Source organism: Manis javanica, chromosome 9 (genome assembly GCF_040802235.1).
Source record: "Manis javanica isolate MJ-LG chromosome 9, MJ_LKY, whole genome shotgun sequence".
Classification (NCBI taxonomy): domain Eukaryota; kingdom Metazoa; phylum Chordata; class Mammalia; order Pholidota; family Manidae; genus Manis; species Manis javanica.
The window spans coordinates 2,048,442-2,074,324 of record NC_133164.1 but is presented as its reverse complement, the minus strand read 5'-3'; the positions used below and the strand labels follow the sequence as shown (position 1 = coordinate 2,074,324).

Below are 25,883 nucleotides of genomic sequence, written 5' to 3'. Positions count from 1 at the left end.
GCCCGATCCGTGAACAGAACGCCGCACTGACCGGCACTAGGGCCGGCTCCTGGGGGCGGAGGAGGTGGTCTGTCCTGCTGAGCTGCCTGGCTCACAGCAGGCAGATGGCCGGGAACCCCCGTGTACACCCCAAGTAACTGGGAACTGGCTGCAGCTGTATTTCCAACACGGAGTTATTGGTGACGTCCCCTAATCATCACACCCCAATTAATTGAGGTTGGATGTTGTGTTTTAAGTACCATATGTATTATGTTTTCAAAAATGCACCCTGGACTGACTTTGCCTCCAGTTCCCTTTAGGGAGGTGAGTTCAGTGGGGTCCCCGTGGGGCCAGGAAGGGATGTGGATAGCACCGCTGCCCCCTAGTGGTGGAGCTGGACATCGTAAAACCTCGAAGAACTGGGTTCGTGTCTGGGGGTACCCCCCTCCCCAGCCATGCAGAGAGCCAGAAGCAGACGCCAGGGCCTGCCTGGAACAGTTGTGACATGGACACCGACGCCAAGGTGATGGTGGCACCGCTACTGGATTCAAACTAGTTTCAAGCAGAATTTACTTTTTCCTTACTGCTCACCAGGCATAAAATATTCAGTGAAAATTTGGCTTTTCCTGGATACCTGATATTCTAATTACTTCAATGAATTGTTTTGTTCTATACCGCATATTCTGTTTCATCAGAGCATGTTTACATGTACTGTGGATACCTTTTTAAAGAATCATTCAAGCTTGTTTTGCTTTATGTTTTATACCCATTTTTAGTAATATGTTTGCTTTATGAATTTCACATACATTTACTCTCATTTAGTTTACATTGTGGCTTGCTTTCCCTTTACTGCCAGTTCCTGAAATACAAGCCTTATACAGGCTTTTCTGTGGTATGCAAAGTATTTGTAAATTTACTGGTAAATTTGTTGTGCTTAGTTGCATTCTACATATTACAACAATATATATACACATATTTTTTATCTGTGTGGCTTTCCGTTTTTCTTCTTCAGGTTTAGAAGCAAATTACCATACAACTAAAATATATCATCTCAACTGGATTCCATTGTATAAAGTATAGTTTTATTTATGTGTACCCCTAGAAATACCACTTGAAAAAAGCTTTCAATGATGAAAAATACTTAAGATTGTGTTTTTGAAAAAATGTCATTCTTGGGTCAGGAGCATTTCTCAAATGCCAATACACATTTTGGACATTGGGGCTGACCTGGTAGTCCCCCACTGCCCCTGAGATGGTTGTTATGGGAAGGTGGCTTCCAGCTAGAACGAGCTGGTGGGTCAGTGACTTGAAGGGCTGCCTCTCCTTGTGGCAGTTAAAAGTGTACACTGAGCTAGTCTGAATCCTGCCTATCTATCCCACCGACCCCCTAAGAAGACCTTTGGAAATGATGATTACTGTCTCTCAGTTTACCGGTTTGGTCATGAGATCAGAGCATGTGGGACGGGATACAGGCGTGCAGAGAGTCTCACAGAGGGAGGCACCCTGGAGATGTGGCTGCAGTTTCCCTGAAGTGCGGTAAACCCCTTGGGGAATGGCTTCCTGGCCCAGAGTTCCTCTGTCGCAGGGAAGCGCTGGCCTGGCGGCCCTACGTGCTTTCACAGCCTGCTCCCGCCCGCAGGGGACTGAACCAGTACAGAGACTGCTGGGAATCTGGAACAGGGCTTCAGCTTTTGCCCACTGATGTCTGCGTGTGGTTGGGGCTGTTCTGTGTAACTTAGAGACTGCTGGAAGCCAGGATGAAGAGAGAGAGAGAGAGAGAGAGACAGAGACAGAGACAGAGACGGAGACGGAGAACCAAGCCATGCAGAGAGAGGCGGAGACGGAACATGGAGAAGCAGAAGGCGTGTCTCTGAGATGTCGCTGCCTTCAAGCTCTCGCGTCCCCCAGACCATCTTCCTCCGAAGGCCACCGTCCCCTTCCCTTGCTCCAGCCGGTCGGGGCCTGTTTCCATCTCTTACGCCCAGGCGTGTGCATGAGCACACTGGGTGATGCTTATCTGTTTGGTGTTACAAGAACGATGCTGTGTGTAGGAAATCAGCTGTCAGCTCCTGTTATTAGGTATCAAAGGTTATTTTTATAATGGATGATCACATATCATAATTTGAAAAACTAAATAGTGAAACGCCAATGGATTGAATCCAGCATTGGTGGAGCACGTCACTGGTGGGGCCGGTGGGGACATTCTGCAACCTTGGGTTGTTTGTTTTAAACACAGGAGAGCTCACATCAAAGCAGCCCAGGGAAAGCGCAGAAAATGGGTTGGCTGGCACCTCGACCCATGTGGTACACCGCCTGGGGCCTGAGGTGCTGGTGTCCGGGCCACGGGCCTCTGTGGTCACACCTGGACCTCACTACATGCTCTTCATTTGACCGTAAACAGGGTTTGCTGAGCAGCTCTCATTTCTGACAATGTTTTTAGAAATCTGAATAATTATCATGCTATTATACATTGGACTCCCTGAGAGGCGAAAACTCAAACCAACCTGAACGACTAATCAAGGCCCCTTCCAGCCTCGGGCCGGGGCCAAGATGGCCAACCAGGAGACTGGCTTCGTGGGGACCGCATCGGTCAGGTCCTCCAGGGAAACAACCAGCCGGATAGGTAAAGAGGTTTATTGTGAGGAATTGGGAAGGGAAATAAGGCTGCCAGTGCATTTTCTTCTTAAGCCCCCAGTCACAGCTACTACGTCAGCCTGCATTTGGGATGTTCAAAAGGGGGCTGAATTCCACAATGGGGTGTTCAGGGATTGATCCATTTAAAGTGGGGATCAGCCCCAAGTCCTGATGTTAGTCTAGGATACCTCCTGCCAGAGGCTGATCACGGTTATTGGGGGTGGACACTAGCATCTGTGGAGCGTTTAACCTGCAGCAGTCACGGTGTGTGCGTTTTCTCCCTGTCCCAACCGGGAAGCTGAGCCCTGCGTGCTGAGGCCCCCACAGGCAGCGGCCGTGGGGATGAGGGGCGGAGCTCGGATGGGACGCGGACCAGCTCATGCCGGAGCCACGAGGCCAGACGACGTTGCTGGATTCTCACATCTCAGTCCCCTGGAGCTCCTGTCCTGCCCTGGGGCTCCCCTGTCCCCCAGGCGCCCAGGCTGATGTCAGCCACACTCAGGAGACCAGTTTTCCAAGTGGTTGGTCTTCCTAAATGAACTTTTGCACCATTGGGAACTGCTTCCAAGCCAATTTGCTGATCAAATGGGAGTCTCACTCATCACCTCATTAAAAATTAAAACTATATTGTATTTCTACTATACTTCAATAAAAAAGTAAATAAATAAATAAAAGTAAAAAACAAAAAAAACCAGTAGAAAACACACTATCTGAGGATGGAAGCTCTGAGCAGTGAGGCCACCACCTTGTCATTTCTCGCTGCATCATCACCCACAAAGCCATCGCCGTTGGGGACGCGACTTAGTGCAGCCAGACTCACCTCTGGGTCCTGGGGCCTGCAGCAGCTCAGACGCAGGGAACCTGTTCCTTGGGGCACCCCAGAGGCCAGGGTGACAGGCGCTCTGCGTGCATGCGGCCGCCCTGGGGTGCCCGATTGCGGAGCCCCTGCTCGAGCTGGGGCTGAGTCCCACCACCCCTTGCCCTGTGCCCAGTCCTGTGGGCCTTCCCACTCCCACTTCCAGGGGCGTTGGTCTTTGGGGAGGGTCCTAGGCTGCTTTGGAGCCGGGCCCATTGAGTCCCCGGGGTTCTGAATCTTCAGGGCTTCCTGCCTGTGCTGTGGAGAGAGCGCGTCCTCAACAGTAGTAACAGATGGCTGCACACGGGTGTGAGCTGACTTGCCTTCCCCTATTTCTCATGAGTTAGAGGGGGTTTCCGGCCTGTCACCCTTAGACCTGATGGGTCTGACGCGTGCGTCCTGTAGGCCCTGAGTGGGAGCCAGTCCCTGCGCAGCCCCACTGAGGTCACTGGGCCGGGGATGGCCCGTCAGGCGCGCACACAGGGGGCCACCTCAGTTCGGACAGGTGCCTTGTGCCGATGGGCTGGTGACACGACGTATCGGTTGTCCCATTTTGACAGCCCGGCCCGGGAAGCCCACCAGTAGTAGTTTTTACATGGTCAGGATGCCGGGCTGCTGGGTCCAAGCCCCAGTCCCATGAAAACACGGGGGCCCCAGGCAAGGTCCTCACCAACCCCTTTCTTGGGGACGAGATTGCTGTGGTATGGAAACCGTGCTCCGGCAGGGAGAGAGTTACTACGGCAGAGACGGCGGCGCTGGCTGCATGTGATCCTGCCAGCAGAGGGTGGCCACTGATGCCCCCACTTCCCATCTGAGGGTCCCAGGCCCTGGGCCTCTGGGGGGGGGGGGGGGGCGGCCCGGGGGGGGGGGGGGGGGGGGGGGCCCCGGGGGGGGGGGGGGGGGGGCGCCCGGGGGGGGGGGGGAGGGGGGGGGGGGGGGGGGGGGGGGGGGGGGGGGGGGGGGGGGGGGGGGGGGGGGGGGGGGGGGGGGGGGGGGGGGGGGGGGGGGGGGGGGGGGGGGGGGGGGGGGGGGGGGGGGGGGGGGGGGGGGGGGGGGGGGGGGGGGGGGGGGGGGGGGGGGGGGGGGGGGGGGGGGGGGGGGGGGGGGGCGGGGGGGGGGGGGGGGGGGGGGGGGGGGGGGGGGGGGGGGGGGGGGGGGGGGGGGGGGGGGGGGGGGGGGGGGGGGGGGGGGGGGGGGGGGGGGGGGGGGGGGGGGGAGGGGGGGGGGGGGGGGGGGGGGGGGGGGGGGGGGGGGGGGAGGGGGGGGGGGGGGGGGGGGGAGGGGGGGGGGGGAGGGGGGGGGGGGGGGGGGGGGGGGGGGGGGGGGGGGGGGGGGGGGGGGGGGGGGGGGAGGCTCAGGGGTACACTGGGGTCAGCTCAAACCCACCCTCACATTCTTATCCCAAGGTGGGACAGACTGCACAGCGGTCCCCAGCCCTCCCGGCAGACCCCCTGCTGATGGGGCCCTGGACTCAGCCTCTAAACCGGTGCTCGCCTGCCGTCGCAACAGCAGGGCCAGCGGCGCCGAGTGGGGCACGGTCTTTACCACACAGGACAAATGCTCCATCTAAGGGACTAAGACATGCATGCAGACCAGGAACTGGACTGCATGGCCTAGACCCAAAACTAGGTTGTTTCCAGATGAGTGCATTATTCTGGAATGTTCTCATAAGGTCACAGAAACACAAAACAGAGAGGGGATTTTAAAAAATATTTCTTCTCTATATTTTCCCATCTCCCAAACTTTATGACATCACCCACCGCACTGGGTGGAATAGTGTCCCACACCCAAATCTCAGAACGTGACCTTATTAGGAAATAGGGTCCTTGCAGATGTAACTAGTTAAGATGACGTCATGCTGGAGCAGGGTGGGCAGGCTGGGGGACCTAAATGCAGTAACTGCTGCCCTTATAGAAGGAGGGGAGGACACACAGACACGGGGGAGGGTCACGTGGCAGCGGAGGCTGACTGAAGGGTTGCAGCCGCCAGCCAGGGAACATCACAGAGGCTGGGAGCCACCCAGGGCTGGGGGAGGTAGGAAGGACCCCTGCAGCCATCAGGGGCTCGGCGCTGCTGACAGTTTTTTTCTTTCAAAGAAAGGTTAATCAAACCAGGTGCCCAGGGCCCGCAGCCGATCCGGCAGCCCAAAAGGCCAGAGGAGAAGCCCTCTCCCTGCGGGCAGCATCAGCAATCCAGGGACAGGGACGCGACATCTCCTGCAGCGAGCAGAGCCCCAGGAAGCCCGGAGAGTGCTCACTGCCCTGCCTTCGGGCCACAGCGGTGCAGACCACCCGAGGACAGGCATCCTGCTCCTCCGGGCCCCACCCCTGGCTCCGTGTGCCCAGCACCACGGCCCAAATGGCAGAGCAGCCAGAAATCGCCTGTTGAGCTGAGGGAAGGTTCAGGCAAGTCCTGAGCTGCCCCCGGCACACGCATGGTGAGTGGCCCCGCTGGCTTCAATTCTGGTGTCCCCCCAATGCCTGCCCACCCTGTGGCCCAGCCCGACTCCACCATGCCCTGCCATTCACCCCACCTTCACAGCAGCCACTCCCCATCTGAGGTGCTGTCCCATCCCCTGGGCCCCTCCTGGGACCGTAGGTTACAGGCCTCTGAGATGCTTGCAGCTTTGCCCTCTGCACCTGCTTCCCCCAGGGCCACAGGGTCTGGAGAAGGTGGGATCAGGGCCCAGCTGCCCGGCGGGGACAGGCGGGGACATCAGGCCCTCCCAGCCACCCAGCCCCAGACCAGGAAGCAGCAGGCGACCGGAGCGCAGGGAGGGCAGAGAGACAGCACGCGGCCCCTTCTTCACGCTCCTTACCAGACCGGCCAGGATCTGGCTCTGTGGCTTCAGCGACAGGGTGGAGGGTCCCAGGGGGCAGAGACCTCCTGGCCCCCCTACAGCACCCCAGGGGAGCAGAGAGGAGGCATCTGGGGCAGGACGACACCACCCGGTCTGGATGGGACGAGGTGGACAGTACAGCTGTGGTCGTGCGGGAGGGAGGTCTCCGTGGCGTCTGAAGGCGGGGGGCCCTGTCAGGACGGAGGCTGGCCCCTCGGGAAGGTGCTGGCTGCAGGGAGCACGGCCCCCCGGCCCGCAGGCCGCCTGACTGGGCTCACACAGCCCATGCTCACTGCGGAAAAGCCCGGGCAGGTGCTTGCCATGGACTGAGTCCCCGAAGGGCGTGACGTCCAAAGCCCGGGTGCCTGCGGATGGGACCTTATTTGAAAGCAGCCTTTGTGGACGGGACCAACAGGAGGGGCCCCGTTCCAGGAGGACTGGGGTGCCTGAGAGAGGGAAGGCCATGTGAAGACAGGGGTGATGCCTCTGAGGGCCAAGGCACCCCAAGACCCACCACCGCTGGCCAGGACCTCTGGCGCCAGGCCCGGGCCCTGGCACCTGCCGCCTTGAGCCTCCAGTGCCGGTACCGTGCAGTGAGCTAGGGAGTGGTGCCGGGAGCCATGTTGCCAGGGAGCCTGCAGGAGAGATGTGGGGGCCGGGCCTCGGCCGTCTGGGCCACCGGCTGGCAGGACAGGACCGGGGCCATGGGTGGCGATTGAAACCAGTGTGAAACAGGCACCATTCAGTAAATATTTAGGGAGCAACACCTCTCTATTTAGGAGAAAATGAAACCTAATGGTGGCCTCACATCATATGCAGAAATAAATTCTCAGTGGACTAAGAAGTGTATATATACAAACAAGAACATAAAAGAATTAAAAACCTATGTAGCAGAATACTTTTGAAATCCTGTGATTGGGAAAGTGATTTTATGTAAGAGATTAAATTCAGAAACCGTCAGAGGAAGACCAATTTGATTAAAATCTTCTGTAAGTTAAAGACACTAGGAATACATTCAACACCAAATGACAGAAAGGTGAAGGCCGGCCGAGGACAGGATGACTGACACCCAAGAGTTTACGAAGTCAGTGAAAGAGGCCATCCAGTGCAAAACCGGACAGAGCATTCAAACAAATCACAGAAAAATAATTTAGATGACCAATAAACATATAAAAAGATTGTAACCGAAATTTCCCTGTACTGTAAGTGGCTTAAAATTATGGTCAAACCATGTTTCAGTTCCGTTGATAATGTTTTGGCCCATAAGAAAAAATACTGGAACTTTAAGAAACTGATCCAGGAAACCGCATTTGAGGCAGTGCACACCCTGGGGGGAACAGATCGTCCGCTCACCCCGACACATGCTTCCAGATCCTTCTGTTGGGATCAAGTCTGACCAGCACTAGCGACTCTGCCTGCGTTCTTATTTGCATATCTTTATTCACTATGCAGATTAATCTGAGTTGTCTTATCAAAGTGAGGGCTCCTGATTTTGGCAGAAACACATGTTTTTCCATTCCATAAATAAAGTTTCAGAGAACAGTTTCTATTTCTCATCTACAGAAATTAAAAGCCGGGCGGGAGTGTGGTTGCCACCTTCCCCTACGGCTGCAGCAAATCTGACGGCTGAGCTTGAACCGCGTTGTAGATTCTCTTTTAGTGTGTTTCTAACTTCTTTCCACAAGCTGCCGCTCTCAAGGTGAAAGGAATTACTCCCTTTCCAGTTTCCAGAATAGCCACTGGTACTTTAAATATCACCATTCCAACTTAAAAAATCCGCACACTGAGCCAACTTAATTAAAGTTGGTTTCCAGGATTGGTATCTGAAGTGCTTTAAATGACATGATGAAATTAAAGGCAGACCGACCGTGGCGGGCATCTGGGGCAAAGCACGGAAAGTGCAGCTTCCCCAGGGCTTTGCGGGGCGTCCTCGGTCGTGGAGCGACACCGCCTGTGGGTCTTGTCCTTGAGTCTGCGCTCCTCGCAGCACAGCAGCTCTGGGCTCCATCTGGTCCCAGGCTTCCTATGAAATGCTGACTTTCCTGTCATCTTGTTCTCCTGCTCTCTGTGCCAGTTTCAGCATCTTTTTAGAAGAGAATTCTTTTTTTTAAAATTTTTATTTTGGTATCATTAATCTACAATTACATGAAGGACATTATGTTTACTAGGCTCCCCCCTTCACCAAGTCCCCCCCACATCCCCGTTCACAGTCACTGTCCATCAACAAAGATGCTGTAAAATCACTACTTGTCACCAAGTTCAGTCACTGTCCTTCAACATAGTAAGATGCTGTAAAATCACTACTTGTAGAAGAGAATTCTTTTAAGACTTGGTTATATATATGTATTTTTTTCATTAGACAGATAAGCCCTTATTGGGCTTGGGGAGGGAGAAGCCCAGCCTTTTTTTTTAAGACTTCGGTATTTTCTACATGTATATTACCTGTGTCACTTTTCTATAAACAACACCAACCAGATACATGATGGGACACCCTGTGCCACAGGTGTCTGGGAAGAGGGGCATTTGCTACCACCCTCTCAGAGAAGCTGCAAGCTCAAAACTGGTCTTTGCCTAAAACAGCCTTCTATGCTTTCCACCAAAATTACCTCCCCCCACTCCCAACACCTCCCCCACGTGCAAACATTAACAAAAAGGAGTGTGCCAGAACTTAAATGCTGTCTACCTTTGGGAGATTAAGTTGGCCAGGATATCAAGAGCCTTGCAGATATTCATAAACTGTGACACAGTTAGCGTTCCTCTGGGATTTTACCGTAAGGAGACGGCATTAACTTTGGAAAAGGCCATGCACTCAGAGATACGAATCGCTTCGTTACTTATGCAGTAGAATGGGATGATCTCCAATTCTCCGTTTCTGAGGCAGTGTACATTTCCACCCCCCTGCCAGGAACCCAGGCCTCCTCAGAAAAGTACAGTCTCCACCTTATGGTGGTTCCACTTAGGAGTTTCTGACTTCACGATGGTGCGGGGGGGACAGGCATTCAGGAGAAACCATACTTGGAATTCTGAATTTCGCCTAGTGATATGCGGGCCAACCCTCTTTGGTGATGCCAGGCTAGGCAGCGAGTGCAGTGCCCACGCAGCCATGTGGTCAGGAGGTGCCCTGAACAGTATTCAGCAACTCTTTTTTCTGCTGCTGCTGGCGTGGCTGTGGCTACTCGCCTTGTAACAGGCTGAGGGTCCCAGCTGACCGACCTGGCAGCCTCCAACCTGTGGCCTGACCCCAGCGGGTCCTTACCTGTGAGGTCATGGGCGGGGGGCTAACCTTCACGGGGAAACCCTATGTCAAGTCCCCTTGCTGTGAGAGCTGGCCGCGGCTACCCAGGGCGGCCCGCAGGAGGCAGAGGACGCAGCACAGAGGACGCGCAGGAGAAGGCCTGTCGCTTCCCTGCAGCCTCAGGGGCGCTTCGCAGAGGGCGTGCTGCCTGGAGTGGATGGCCTCACGAGCTTGGTCCTCGCACACTTCCCGCCTCTTTCTCTTCCAGGGACAATTTCAGAACTACTGACACACGGAAATCATGTCATAGTCATGCATTGGACTCAATGTGCAATTTAATGTCGTGGCCCACGTCTTGCGATATTGGCTTAGACTGTCTGGGATCATAAGAACTGTCAGAAACGCCGTGCCAGCAAATGACATGAGTAAAATGGCAGATCTTCTCTTAAAACAAAACACAGTCAAATGAAACACTGGCTGTCTCCTTGGACCCCCTCCCCAGCAGGTGGCCTCTCCTGGAAGTGGAGGCGTGTGGGCTTTGTCTCACACTACCTCTGGGCAGGCGTCCACCACCAACACCCACGGCTGTTCCGTCTTTGAATCTGCAGGCGTGGGCTTGCGCTGCGCACGCCACGCCGCGCCGGCCTCTCCTTCTCGTGTTTGGGTGCCAGCCCGACCGCGGGCGAAGAGCGCTTTCGTGTCTCCGGCCCTTGCACACATTAGGCCTGTGATCGCACCAGCATGTGTGAGCCCCGCCCCGGGCTGGACCCGTGTGTCGTGCCTGTTGCTTGCTGAGACGATGGGCGCCCTTGTCTGGGCCTGTGGGCCGCGAGCCTCAGACGGCCCGAGGACCGGCCCCTTATGTGCAGCCCATCTACCTCCGTGTGGGCGCCACTGGCACAGGGAAAGGGGGTGATGTGGGCAGCCGGTGTGCCGCGCAGTAACGCCCCTTCCAGCACCCCCCTGCCCTGCCCCCTGTTGTGTGTGGCTGCTGGTCCCCAGTGCCTCGTTTTGGTCACCGGTCACTTTATTACGCACAGTAGTTAAACGCCCTACAGAGATGCTGCCGAGCTCAAATCAGCAAATGCGGAGCTGCGCTCCCAAGGGGGACCCAGGGCTGGGCTGCTGGGAGCCTCGGGTCACACCTCACTAACCCAGCAACTCATAACCTTGCTTTACGTGTGTTTTCCATTTATAGACACCTTATCTAATATACATGGACTTGTTAGCCCTGAACATTGAGCTCACAGATCACACCAGCGTGCCTTGTGCCTGAACAAAGCATTGTCTCTGCAACGCACATCACAGCCTGGCTGCACTTAGAACTAGACAGTAATTCCGCACGGCCCTCCTGGGCCCTTTAAGCAGTGAAACCACCAGCAAAAACCACAGAAGCATGAGAAGCCCCGCGAGGACACGGCCTAGTCCGAGCGCGGGGGTGGACAGAGCTCTCCCGTTGGGCCCCAGCGGGGACGGGCGCCTTGGGAGATGCACATCTCCCACCACTCTGCACCTCTATGAATGATGGCAGACGCGCACCGTGTTGTTTGAGGGATGCAGGTGCATTTTAGCAAGTAGGTGCATTCACAAACCCGGAGCCAGCGGACGAGGAGGCTAAACTGTATACCTGCCTGCACAACCCTCTGCTCCCGTCTCTTCCAGGTGGCAGTGACTGCGTTTCTCTTCTTCCTGGCACACCATCCAGAGCGGATGCTGAGCCTGCTGTCAACTCCTGGCTTCTCAAATCCAACCTCACCCTCTGTGCCGCTCTGCGAATAGACCGGACTCCCAAGCGTGTCTCTTTCCCCGCGGGCACGGCACCAAACATGGCCGGAGGAGGGCACGGCGCTGTGGCAGGAGGAGGGGTCTCCTGGCTGGGTTCTCTCGACCCCACTGCCTGGAAATCCCCCCATGTGCACCTGCCATGGGGGATTCCTGGGGCTGCCCAGTCACTCCCACAGTGACACCGCAGCCCCGGCTGGGACCTGGGGACCATCTAGGTGAGACCCTCCCGCTCTGGGCCTCCTGCTGGTGGACGTGCCTGGACCCCTCTGCCCGCCGGCCTCGCTTGCTGTCATTGCAGGACACGTGCCCTGCTCCCCGAGCTGGTGGGCTGCCATGGCTCAGGCCCTGGCCACTGTGCCATCAGTGTGCTGTGGCCACAGCTGCCCCCAGGCCCCCGAATGCAGCCCGGGCAAGGGGTGCCTTCTCCAGGTCGCCATTCCTTGGTCTCCTCCCCCAGCCCCCGGGTCTTCTCCTTCAGCACCCCCTCCTTCCATGGATTTTTTTAGATTAAACGTCCCTTTAAATTTGTGTGGTTTTGGTCTTTGATGTGCCCGAAGGGCACCTGATGCCCAAGGATGCCATCCCCTTCACCTGCCCAGGCGCCCCTTCTGACCAGCCTCTACCCAGCCCAGCCTCGGCTTCTCAGCCCCCTAACCTCACCCTCACCTCTCAAACCACCACAAAACCCTGGATCCCTAACTTCAGAATCACCCAACAAATGGGTTATTCAGAGCTGCTTCAGGGTAGTTTTTATGACTTAATCAGATGTTTCCTGCCCTACAGATCTTCAAACAATATCAAAGGCTTGCACAGAGATGTTCATTCCTGCATTATTTATTAACAGGAAAATAAGGCAGTAAACATGTCGCTGACCTAAGTCAAATCCGTCTCAGTCTCCTGGCGGTCTGGTGATTCGGGAGCATCCCTGGGAGGGGGTCCTGCAAACACACATCTTCACACCTTGGATGTCTTCTGGTTCCCGATGGCAGCGCTCCCCCCCAGGCTGCAGCTGCGGTCCTCTCCGTGCTTTCTGCCCCACGCCACTGGGCTGTTGGGACCCTGTGCGTCACCAGCAGACGTCCACATTCTCCGTGAGCTGCTTCCGCCCCCTGCAGCCACTCCATCGCCAGGCCCCCCAGGGCAGAGCTCTCCCAAGCCAGCAGAGGTGCCTGGCTCCCCAGGGTGAGACACAGGGGCCCACACGGGGTACGGGCCTACCTCGCGCTGCCCTCCCCGTGCCTTACACCTGCTTGGCCCTTGAGGGTTTGCCCGCTGGGCTCACTCTGGCTCCTGGTATTTGGGATCATGACCTGGTGGTTTCACTGTTTATCCTGTTTAAGGTCCTTGAGCCCCCTGACTCTGTGGACACAGCAAACACCCACCCCCAGCCCTCAGCCCACGTCCCAGTCTACTCCCTTATCGCCCCACCATGGCTTCCATCAAGACTGCTGTCTGCAGAGACCCTGGTGCTCCCCTCCTCAGCCACGTGCTGTCCCAGTCACCCCAGCAAGTCTCTGAGTGTTTGCTGTCCCTACTCAGCAGAGCCTTGATGTGGACCAAGTCCAGCAGGCACTCGGCCTGTCTGCCCAGCATGGCTCTGAGACGCAGCTGCCGACACTTAGAGACACTGCAGTGCCCGCACCTCCCAGGAGCCATGCCCCATGCTGTCCACTCACCTTCCCGGGCCCAACCTGGAGCCCTTCTCCTAGCCGCCCCTCAGCCGGCTGCTTCTGAGCCCCGCGGGGGAAAGTGCACGCACCCTACCCACCCTCACCCTCTTGGCCCACAGCCCCTCAGGGTGGGAGGGACCCAGCCTGCCTTCTGTCCTCACCAGGCGCCTCTTTCCTATGGCCCCACCTCCCATCTCCTCTTGCTGACATGTTTCCTTCTCCCTGTTGCCTATTTCTTGGAGCCCCCTTCCAGGAAAATGCTGCAGGAAGTTTCTGTTTCTGTCTCCAATTAGTCTTTGCCCACTCTGTTGCCCTCATTTTAAAAAACCTCAGTATATAGAAAAACGGAGAGAAGAATTCAACAAACACTCTGTAGGTTCTCAGTATTTAGCCCTTAGTGGCTGAAATCCTACTGCCCCAAACACGGAAGCACAGTTATTCTCGAGCTCTGATTTGCAGGCCTTGGAGCCCTGGAGCATTTCAGGGGAGCCAGCGGGACCCCAGATCACCGAGACGGGCTTTGCTTCCTCCCACGCTGACAGCCGCATCGGTGGTTCACAAGTAACAGTCAGAAGCTGAGCAGCAGCTGTCCTATTTACCATTAGTTCTCAGTGCCGTGCAGTTTTTAAAAAGCCAATTTCACTTAACAATCTCCTCAATGCAGTAAAAATAATTTTTTTAAGTCTCAACCAGTGTCCAGATTCTGTGATGGAATGGAAGTGTTGATGAGTATCTTTGTCACACACCGAATGGTTGTCTCCGGCTATTACAACGTGATTAGTTGCTTTGTTTCTGGAAACATCATTTTCATATGAAAGAATGATTCAGAAACTATGGTTATTATGACTTGGGGATTGGACAGGGTTAGAAAAATTAACCAAGTGAGCCTGCCACTTTAAGGAAGCAACGAGTACAGTATTTGGGGCTAATGATAAAATTTGAGCTTTCAAGCAAAAAATTAGCATTTGAAAAACTTATACCCACTAACATTCAGGGTGGTTTTTATGACTTAATCAGATCTGTTTCCTGCCCTACAGATCTTCGAACATCAAAGGCTTGCACAGAGATGTTGCACAGCATTTGACAGCTTCTGACTTTTATGAGATTGTTGGAGATGTTAATATTTTTTGTATTAAATGTCTCAACATTGGAAGATCTGCAGAACTCAAGTTATTTTTCAACTACAATGTACCATTGATATAAAATCATGCATGGATTAGAGGCCTATTCAAAGTACAAGATAAATAGGTTTAACGTAACTGCACACCAGAAATTCACTGAGATGGTTTCTGATTCAACATAGCAAGTAACCTTTAAGGAACTACCACAGTACAGTTTGGTGTTGTATAAAAAAACATTAAACTGCAGCAGTTATTAAAATACCCACCCCTCTTCTCAATTATTTATCTGTATTAGGCCATACTTTCTTTACATACTTCAACCAAAACATTGAGTTAGACCCTCTCAGCAACGGGTTTTATAGTGTAAGTTGTTTAACATCTTTCACAATATATTGCTTAGGTCTTTAATGGTCTTGGTGTTACTGTAAATGGGCCTTTTATTTCACTTTTGAATTGTTTCCCACTAGTATTTAATACAAACACCTAAAAAAGGGTCTTTAGACCAAAAAAGTTAAGAATCAGTGCACTACTGTAATAAATAGTCCAGCATGAACTTAATTTTGGTGAGTTAAGCATAGCAAAATTTAAGCTTATTCTTGGTCAGTGTTAAAATGATTAAAATATTAGAATATCCTTTCTCCTTAATGTCCTAATTAAAAAAAAATTCCTCCAAATACATACAAAGTAGGCAGCATAATGAACGTTCACATACCTGGTGTCAATATTAGCTCACTCCCCATCTTACTGTGTCTCCACTCTCACACTATTTTGAAACAAATTCCGGACATGATGTAGCTCCATCATAACAATTTCTTTATATTGTGAAATAAGAACTAAATGTACCAGGGTCAATAATGCCTCTGAAGGACAATATGACCTTTAAGCTTTGTATTATCACCCCCTGAAGTGTGGACGTTGCCCTACCATAGACTCCGTGCGGGATGTCTACCCCAGGGACACAGTCCTGTCCTGCCCAGTAATTCCCAAGACTAACCAAATGTTTGATCTTCAGTTTATTTGAAGAGATTCACTTAATGCTTCTCAGTAAATATTAACTTACTATGAAGTCTCCGAAACCTTAAAGACTGGCCCACCCGGGCAACGGCATCACGTTTCAGCTCTCCTGCACTCAGCCTACGGTGATTTTTGTTCCCATCGGAAGCCTCAGGCTCTCCCATGCTGGCCTGTGAAGTTTTACAACAGGCAGAGAGTGACAAGTGTTCAGGTGGGCATGCTGGAGTGACTCTTTGGTTGCCCTGTACCAACTACAATCTATATTTTTAAAAGGTTCATGTTCATTAATATTTGCTGGCTCTAAGATGTTTAGTAGGAGATTATGTTTGTTATCTTTTATGACAATAAGCACACAGGGACAACACCGTAGGCTGACAGCAGTTTATACTCTCTGCCCCCGGAGAGATAAGACAGCGCCCCTCGAGGCGGGGCGCGTGAACACATCACAGCGGCAAGAACACCGCGTGGCGAGAGTCAGATGAGCAGAGTCAGATCTCAGACGCCCTCTCCCTTCCGCCTCGGCAGCCCGGCCCCCTCGGCCCCCTCGGCCCCTCATCCCCCCACGCCTCAGGAAGGAAGCCCTCCCTAGTGACAAGAGGGAGGTGAGAGTTTTTTATTCGATTTGTAAAGGACAGTTTAAAAACAAAATGTTAGTAACACTCTTAGACATCGGTTTGTTCATTTGACATTTTCTGTGTTCACCAATTTTTATTACAAAAATCAGAAAAGTAAAAATTCATTACAATATTTGCACAGTGTAACCACTAGTTGCCTAAACAAAAGCTAATTTCTATAAAATCATAAACTTAATGCAGTCTTATTCAGGGAGATACAAAATTCTCTCAGTTGACAGGATATACATAGTGGTACATATGTTAAAGCAGAAAACCTCAAAAAACAAAAACAAGGAGAAAAGAAAATATGTCAAAATAGTCAGTTAAATAGTTTGATGTGACAGTTCCTACAAATAGTAACTTCCACTACATATAAAGGAAACTACCTGTGGTAAAAATTCTAGAGACAAAGTAGTACATGTGGCATAAAACCCCAGTAAATCAGCAGTCGGTCCCGGGCTGCGCGTCCTCAGCGAGACCAGGGCAGCGAGCGGAGAAGGGCCGACATTCACGCCCCCGCACAGTGTGTGTGTCTACAAGCTAGACCCGCCCACGCAGGCTGCAAAGTTTCGGTAAGGAAACTTTGGAAAAGACCAGCACCCTTTGCTTCATACGAATCACTGCGGGAAACCTCTGTAAGGCTGCACCTTGCATAGGAAATGGCTGTCCTGACATGAATTCTAAAAGCCATCTTTTCAAAATTACGCCTGCGTGCAGAGTTTTTACCGGGCAACTCGTTTACTGCCTCTGATCTGTTCATCAGAAATAATTTAATTGACAGAAGGAAAAATGGCAATTTATGGGTGACGATATTCAAGAGAAAACACTGAGACCGGCAGCAAAAGGGCCGAATCCCACAAGCGCACCCCGCAAGAGGCTCCCGCGCGCTCCGTACGCCTGCGGCGCGCCCAGGACTCGCGAGGACCGCGTCCAACGCTCACGTCCTCCCAAAGCCTGAGCGGCGAACAAGGGCTCGGGCCTCGGCTCTCCTTCAAGCTGGTGCTACGCGAATATTCTGGGCTGGTTCCTGGGGAGGGGTGCTGCGCGCAGACAGCGCCGGGCCGCCCGGCCTTAGGAGCCGTGGTAAAGGTGCATGGTGCCCAGCACGGCCGTGTCGTACCGCTCCTGCACCGTCACAGACCTGGAATGCTCTAGCACACTGTTAAGCTCAGGGATGCTCTCGGCAGTGTCCCCGAAGCCGTGGTAATGTCCATAGTGCAAATTCTCCCCCGCGTCTTCCACCCAGGAAGGCCTACTGGCTATGCAGCTACTTGGGCTCCCATTGAGGTGCAGCGAGCCGCACATCTCAGAGCCGGCGCTCGCCGCCTTTCCTGGCACCGCGGGCCCATCCGCACTGGGGGAAGCCTGGCTACTCGGAAACGGCTGTCCTGGGCCTAACACACTAACTCCATTAGATCCTCTTAAGCACTGGTCATTCCTGCTTTCCATCCCATTGAGCTGTGTCATGGAGGGGAAGTCCAAATGTCCACTGCCGACACATCCATTTGTCAATGTGTTCGATACGGAGCTACTGTTTTTCATATCTGCATTAAGAAATACACCTGTCACCAAAATTCAGAACCAGACGGGAGAAAATATAAGACGCTTCATTGCGGCTACAATTATTTAACTTCCTGCTTTTCCTTTTAAACAAACCAGTTCCTTTTCCAAAGTGAAACTATGCATACACAGATTTAAAAATAAAACACACACAAAAAGTAGCATTTGCCTGGAAAGACAGGAAGCATTCATGAATTTCAATAGCAGTGGGGAGCCAAATAAAACCTTTAGCTGACAAATTTAGTGCATGAAAAACGCCAACAGTGCTGAGAAACTGTCAAAAAGCTGTTCTCATCTGAGGATTACTTTCAGAGAGCAGTTTCTAAAATCACCCCTGAAAAACTACATCAACACTAAATGTAAAGTTTTCCACAAAGAGTTGAAGTGACAGAAAACTTTCCCAGCTCTCAAAGGGAAAAAGAAAGCGGTGGGGGAGGCAGGGGAGGTCAGGCAGCTTGGGGCGCACGCTGTGCGCGCCGACAGCACAGTCCTCGGGCTTCTTCTGAGTTCTGCAGTGAAAACGACTGTGGCGTCCAAGGCTTCAACTTTAAAAACCACTGGTGGTGGAAAAGGGCTGATGGTTTGATCTACACATACAGACACCCATTAGGAGGAGGATGTCTTATGGGGGAAACTCAATCACGTGACACTTGAGCACACGGGAACAGGTGCTTACAAGGTACTTACTTCTCTGTAAGATGAAACTGAACAATTAACATTCATGCTCACAGGAATTCACAGAACAGTATAAAGAATGATTTGAAACTATGTCCTGCTTGGTCATATTAAATTTAATCTCGATGTTCTGTGCTACTGAAGCAAAGCATGACACCAAATGCAGGAGAGCTGTGCCCAGAGTCGCTAGGCTGGGGACCCAATTCTGCACATCTGTGTGTGAGGCCCCAGCCCTCCCACTTACCAGCTCCCCACCTAACACATCAGTCCGCACTAGGACACAGGTTTCTGTGTGTCCTGAATCCTTCCTGCTGACAAAAATTCATGATCTGTTCAAGAACAAAAACATCTTCTAAACATTCCATTAATCACCCATTTTCTCTCAATTTAAGTGACAATTGTAGTTTAATAGCTGCTATAAATTCTTCAGAGGATAAAGGATTTTTTTCTCAAATTAAATGACAGCTTTTCTATTGAGTTAAAACTCAAGGCTAGAGAACAAGTGTTAAGAACTAAACATGAAGTAAAATAGTTATTCCCAGGTAAAACTTTTTTTTCCCCAAAAATCAAACAAACAACTTTTTCCGAGTGCCAAAACTCGCATGATGGCAACCATGACAGCTATTACAACAAGTGACTGGTATGTTGTTTGTCTGTTGTTAAAGTCAGAAATCCTATTTTCAGGTGGAGGGCCTGCAGAGGTGAATAAATGGTGCCTCACACACCGAGTTGGTGGGCTTCCCAGTAGCACCCCCTGGGTGACTAGGGCAGCTGCCGGCCCGCAGCGCAGCCCGTGCGCGGGCCTCCACAGAGCTGTCCCTTACTCGGCTCTGAGCTGCCCTTTAGGGCCACACTTTCCCTCACCCATCTGCCCTTCTGCTGCGAGCCATCTCCCGCGATGCAGTAAGCTGTTCGCTCAGTCACACAGGGGCACGACGGAAAGGGCGGAAACTACGGGATGCTTCTCGGCGCTGGTCACAGGGCTTGAGACATCGGCCAGCCTTTTCAATGTTATGTTCAAGATTGGTATTAAATTTGACCTGAAAACCCGGGGAATTAATGTTTGAAGATTAAAGAGTGATTACGTCAGCCTTTAAAAAGCATGAAGCAATGCCATTTTTAAAAGAAAGCTGACTTTGAGTTTCATTATTTATCTTTAGTCAAGGTCTTTAAATGTTATTATTCAGTGAGAATTTCCCCTGGAAAATCTACCCATTTCACTTGATTATTTGACAAAAAGGTGACTAAGGTGACCCCACCCACAACTTGGCAGCTCCTAGAGATGTACACATTTTCCTTTCCTTTTAGGGAATAGAAATGAATTTGTCATATACATCTAGAAAACCAAATATGTGATCTTTTATCCCCAGTGAAGAATTTAGCATAAAGACATAATAATTAAACTTTTTAAAAACCAGGATGTTTCTAAATATATTAACAAGTTAAGAGAACAGCCATCAAAATAGAGGAACAGTAGGAAAAAAAGCACCAACTAAACGGCTAAATCTTTACATATTCTACATGCTAAGAGAAACTGAGGCTTTTTTTGCCTTTTAAAAATTGAAAATGACTTATCAACTTGTTTACTATCCTAAAAATGTTAGCATAGAAGACGTGTTTTGTGAGACACGGTGTTTAGCATGTTACCACACTTAGAGGAAATGCTGCAGAGACCAGAGCAACTGCGTGTCCCCGGTGATCCCACGCTGGCATGACTGACCGTGAGTCAAACCACATTTACTAGTTCTCAGGGCTACCGCTTGGAAGTTACTACCAACACATGTTCGGCCAGTATCTTCACCCAAGTCACATGAGAAAACCTCACTAAAATTAAACAAGGTACCATCAGCAAAAGCTTCCAATCAGTGGGAAGATTACACTTAGATTTTTCACATCTACAGAACGCACCAAAACCACTGGTTCTTACACCTATAAACTTGCCCGAGATAGGCAAATTATAGCGTGACATTTTTTTAAAACGCTGGACAACCAAGTGCAAAAATCATTTGAGAGCAACTTGTTAGAAATAATATGCATACTGATTCTTGCAACGACATGGGGTCTGCATTGCTGAAACAGTATATATCTCTATTTCTTTTGGTCCAGCAGAACCACCCTCCTGCTGTTTGGTGTCTTCGACCATTGGGCTGTCGCTGCAGCTAACAGGAAACTGTCCACTCCCACCTGTTACAGCCGCAAACTCTCTGTCCACGAGCATTCTGTCAGCATCGTCTTCAGCCTCGCCGTTCGCTAGGGACACACAGCAACCCGAGCTGTGAGCTGCATGGGAAATGAAGGCAGTTTTAGATTCCCTGTACATACAAGATGGCTTTGAGACAAATGCTTCTCATCTTTTCGTGAAGGCACAGAATGGTCCAAACCGTTCAATAATTTAATCACCTACTAACAATACTGGAGAAACTGACTTTTCCACAATAGAAATACTTCCTGGGGTATACAGTTTCAATTAAAAGTCATGGAATTTCAGAAACCTGTTCTAGATTTACGTGATGGCATGAATTCTCACTTAAGGCTGTTACCTGGACAAGAGGAGTCATGCAACCCAGAGGCATTTCTAAACACATTTGTAAATTCAGCATATTCTATGCCTGAAAATATCCCTTCAGTTGTTTTTCACAAAGAAATGCTAAGATAACTCTTGAATAACAACAAAAACCATTAATATAATAGTCGAATTTAAATAAACTCACTACTCTCAATAACAGAAAATAAAAGCCAAGACTCAAAACAGGCCTGTCAGTAATGTCCTGGTGGGCACAGACCCTGTTCAGCAAGATACAACACTGGAAATAAAAAAAACATTTAAGAGTCTTCGCTCTAAGATATTTGGAGCTGAAGCTATATATGTACATTTCTTATATTATCATTCAGTTAGAGAAAAGTAATGTGCATTTAATCACAAGTATCACATACACTGTGCAGAAAATTTCTCCCTGCAAACTCTAGGAATCTGCTTTCTAGAAGGGGCCTGTACGGATTTCTGATGTATGACTTTTCTAGTCTTATTAAGCATGTCGTTACAAAAATAAAAGCACGTTTATGCCTTGCTTTTATTCCATTACCACGACACGAATGCATCCCATCAACCAAGTTCAAAGAATCTTTAAGGCTAAACAGTGACCCAAAGTTTCTGGTTCTTTAGCAGATGAATAGAATTATTTCTGGGTCAAAGGATATAAACAAGTAACAGCTTCTAATGCTAAATATATCTTTCAAATACATTTAATAACAGAGACTTGAACTTTGTGGCTTTAATTACTTCTAATTTTAGAGGCACAAGTCATTTCCAACATAGGAATGAACACCAGTTCTAGATTATTCCCCAAACTGTTGAAACCAAAGATTATCGACTACAATCTTAATGGAAATTAAGATTCAAATCTTAATAATTCAGTCTGATTTGATTCAAATCAGAAACAAATTCTGAAGGATTACTATGACAGAAATAGAAAGCGCTTTCTGCAGTTGGTAAAAACAGAAGTCTGCACAGGTGTGAAGCCAAAAAAGCATTCTACCACCGAGATCCTTAAAACCCAGCATTAAGCTGTGGACTTTAGTCTTTGTACTCAAATGCTTTGCTTACGCCCCCACAGGCCCCTCCCCCCCCCATCAGGGACGGGCAAGGTTCTACCTTCACTTTGAAACAAGGCATTTTCTAGAAACCAGGGGTAAACAGGCATTTTTAAAAAGGCGGTGGGAGGCTGGGGAGGCACGTTCTAGGAACGTTTGACAAAATCTAATCTTGATTCAGGGAGCTCTGAGCCAGGCGTTGTGCAGGTGGGAACAGCAGACATGGGGTCAGGATGCATTCCTTCCCTCCTCCAAAGCCTCATGAACCACTCAGGCCGTTGGAGGGGAACCGGTGCAGGCAATTGTGGCAAAAGCAGTCTTTGTAGAAAAGAAAATAGGGCTCCCCTGGGGTACAGCAGAGCTAAGCATCCATACTCCTAGCATGGGGTTCTGCGTTGGAGTTCCGGGGCCAGTGTTCTTCGGATCTTAGGCTGTGTCCTTTCAGATCTCTCCGAACAGGTTAAAGGAAAAAACCTCGATAGAGGTCAAGAAAAAGCTGCGTGAAGCAGGGCCTTACCGAGCGGAACCCACTCTGGCCGGAGTCCCCAGCAGCAGAAGCCGAAGCGCGATTCCCGGCGCCGCCCCCGACGCACAGCGGACAGGGCTGCCTACTGCCGCTAGAGGGCGGCGCAGGCGGGGGCGAAGGGCTCGGGGACGCCCAATGGCACGTAGGCTGCTGGGCACTCGGTTCTAAGGCAAAAACGAACCCCATAGACACCTAGCAGTTTACTAGGGGCTGCACCCGAAGTGGTCCCGTTTAGCATGTCTTATGTTAACGAATTTCAATCAACAAAGGACAGAAACGGTACCGACCAAATGCTTGCCTGCCAAAGCTTCTCAACGTGGGAAGCATATGCTAATGCAGAGAACCAGGAATTTAATTATCTTTGACAAACGCAACCTTCATGGAATTGTTGCCATAAACTCTCTGAAAGATTATTAGCCCCTTGGCTGAAATCTTAGCTGCTCCAGAACTTTGGATAATTCTATTTCATACGGTCTTATTTCTAGAACCCATAAGCAGAAAGTGCTTTAAACCAGATGGGAGTCATTAAAATTGTAATTATTAATGTTTTAAAGCTGTACTTTACAAACCACGAAGTTAATAGTTCTCTTCGAAATTGAACATCGGATTGGATTAGACCTTTCTCCCACACCTATGCATCACGACCAACAGAAGCACTTGAATACTTCACGCTGCACCCGAGAAAGGCAGCCTGCAGACATTTCAGGATGTCTTCCAAAGTTACCAGTTTTGACTTTGTTTTAGAAAACAAGCATTTGCTCTTCCCATCGACTTCCACCGTTAAAAGGAAGTATTATGGAGCATTTTGTAAAGTGTCCTTACCTTTTACTTGCCAAAGCCAGGTATTCGTTGAGAAGATTCTCATACATGTATTTATGAGAAGAAAGCCACTTAGGATTGGCTCAGAATAAACGCTTACAACTTCCTTCCACAGGTGGTGTCATGGCCAGGCGTGACCACAGCCCAGAAACACGAAGCCTGAATTTCTAATTCCATCTCAATTCAGGAGTTGAGTAAGAAATCCTAAAGCCAGCTTTCAGCCAGATTCTAAAACTACACATAAACTATTTTAAGACCAAGCAGTCTTTAAACATGGGAAAGGTCTTTAGCTTTTAAAAGCCGTACGTGCTCTGCTGCACCACAGAAACTCCGCCCTCAAGCTGCTTTCCGACTGGCTGTCAGGCTGGGAAGACGCACCCGTACGTGCAACTGGTACTCAACTCACACTGACATGCACACGGACACGAGACCATACTTTAACTGCCAAGCAAGCACATATGAAAATATATCAGGCTTACTTTTAAACGGGGAATTCCTTAGTAGGCTAAAACCAATCTACATGGTCACATACTTAAGATGTAAGTGCTCCAGCTGAAGCATTAGCCCCCCAGACACGCCCCATACAGAACATAGTCTAATGTGCAAGTATCACCCAGGAGTTCCATGATGGATTTAAGTGAAATGAAGTCATGATAGCATCCCTTCCTCTGTCTCTGTAAGGTGCCAGCATGGGAGTCCCAGATGCTGACCCCCAACCTTTACGGGGCAGTGGCTAGCAAGTCCCAGGACCCATCACACTGTGGTCTTCCTACTGAACTGGGAACTCAGTGGGGAAGCCGACAGTTGCCCATTAAAGGTGCCATCAAGTAAATGTTTTCTTGGTGGTTTTCCAGTTCTTAAAATTTATTCACTTCTTCTACTATACAGCACAACTTATCAAAATGCTCCTTTTATAGAAAGGTCCTGTTAAAATCAAAACAGCAACCAGGACTAAAATGAGTTCTACTACGTGACATCTCCTAAGACTGACTCTGCCACATCACTCACTGCAGCAGACCAGAGGGCATCTAAGGGCAGAGCAGCAACATCTGCAGACACTTGAGGACTTCTTGAGGTCTTGTTAAAACATGGTAAGTGTTCTGCAGATCACATGCCAGGCCCTAGGCGGTTCATTCCTGTCACAGCAACTACAGTGGGCTGAGACAGACACATACATACTGAGTTTTGAACCCAAGACAACAGAAAAAGTGGAAATCCCAGAAACCGCACAGTCCTGAAGGGTCAGACTAAGGTGCTATGTATTTAGGATTAAGACAAAAAAAACTATCTGAACAGAATTAGGTGCATTCTCTCACTTTGGTCAATCTTGTGTTCTGAGTAATAAACTAACACGTCATTGAATACCTCCATTCACCTTTCCCCCCAGTTTAAGCTTGGTTAACACAATTTAGAAAAGGAAGTGGATATTCTTTAAATTCATTCTGGGAAAAGTATGCTGAGAAACTTCTCACTGCTCATTTTAAACTGAGTCATGTTTCCTGTAAGGTGTTTTTATATTAAATACACATGACGTATGAGTCTAAGATAAACATACCTATCTGATTAAAATCGTTATCAATGGAACACCTGAGACCTGGCATCACCTGGGCCTCATCTGGGGGCAGTGGGCTCCTGATGACCAACAACACAGCAGGTCAGTCTGGGTCTCACACCGCCCCTTCCCCCACCCAACACTCCGGAGCTGCATCCTGAACAATCAAAAATAAGATCAAGTGTTCTCTCCTGCATGGGGCTGGCACTCCTTCCTAACCAGCAGCAGGGGTAATTCGGTAGGTTTTCAAGGCCTACATGCATGAATAATTGTATTGAGCGCTATTCCTGAAGACATAACTAGGAATGCTAACCAACCTGGTTTTTACAGAGCGGCTGAGCTACAGTTCACCTGTCACTGTCTTGAGCAAATGGTTGATAAATGGGGAAAAACCCCACCGAACCCCTTTATATACTGATGTGTCATTGTACCATCCTAAATGAGCAAAATTACATGTTGGGGAAAATACTACTCCAAAATAGTTTTCATCAAATTAACCAAACAACTGGATTTTACTTCACCTTGAGTTTGTGCCCACATTTATCACGGCTGTCTTCTGATTACAGTGAATTTTCACACTACAACTTGCTTCCAAAGGATAGTTTACATTCAAGCAACACAGAAAGGCCAGGGCATTATTATTCCTTTAAGTTCTACATTAAATAATCCCTGAGAGAAAGTAACACCAGTTACCTTAACAGATTTGAAAACAGCTTACTGAAAGCAAGAGAGAGCGACCTTCTGTGGAGTGGAGTTGGTAACTTTTGGACTCATGGTTCCAAGGTTAAAAACGTGAGTGAATTTTAGAGGACCCATTGAAGAGCTGGCTTAGCCAGAAAAACTCCTGAATTGCTTTTATGAATATAAATCCTACACTAAAGACATCAATGTGTCATTCTTAAATTAAAGGAAAACAAAATGGACTAAGTTCTACGAATAAGGTCCAAAATATGCATCTGTACAGCCGAGACGTTATTCCAGCCACCATTAAAAAAAAAAAAAGATTTTAAAGTCTTCTAAAATGCACATGAAATTATTCCAAGTATTATTTTATCATGGGTATGTTCCATGAGGGGTAAAAGAAAAACCTCTTTACTCTGGCATAAGACCCAAATTTTATCTACAAAATAAGTAATTCAGAAAAAGCAAAAACTTTAAGCTCACACACTTAAATAGCAAAACAAACCAAGATGGCCACAAACTAAATGAAAACAACCTAAAGCCACACAGCTTGAACCTGCATACTGGGGGAAAAAAAAAAAAAAAAAAAAAAAAAGTCCAACAGATTTGACTATATAGCTACTGAAGGCAACAACTTCATCTGGAAAATTCCGTTTGGGGAAAAAAAAACCCCTTGTTTTCATAATTGAGAATTACTGCCTTAACACTGCACTCACGCGACTATGTAAGGTC

The 25,883-nt window shown here is 49.9% G+C and overlaps 1 protein-coding gene across 3 annotated transcripts in view; it reads right to left on the bottom strand.

Annotated features, from left to right (window-relative positions):
- Positions 1–15,730: 15,730 nt before the first annotated feature.
- The window catches only part of ANKRD10 (ankyrin repeat domain 10), a 32,839-nt gene continuing 22,686 nt past the window's right edge, over positions 15,731–25,883 (bottom strand). For all 3 annotated transcript variants that reach the window (XM_017666052.3, XM_073212352.1, XM_017666219.3), the window contains exons 5-6: positions 20,167–20,262; positions 15,731–17,291 (exon numbers count right to left, since the gene is read on the bottom strand). In XM_017666052.3, coding sequence (XP_017521541.1) covers positions 16,819–17,291; positions 20,167–20,262 — 569 coding nt within the window. In that variant the 3' untranslated portion in view covers positions 15,731–16,818. The remainder of the gene's footprint in view (positions 17,292–20,166; positions 20,263–25,883) is intronic.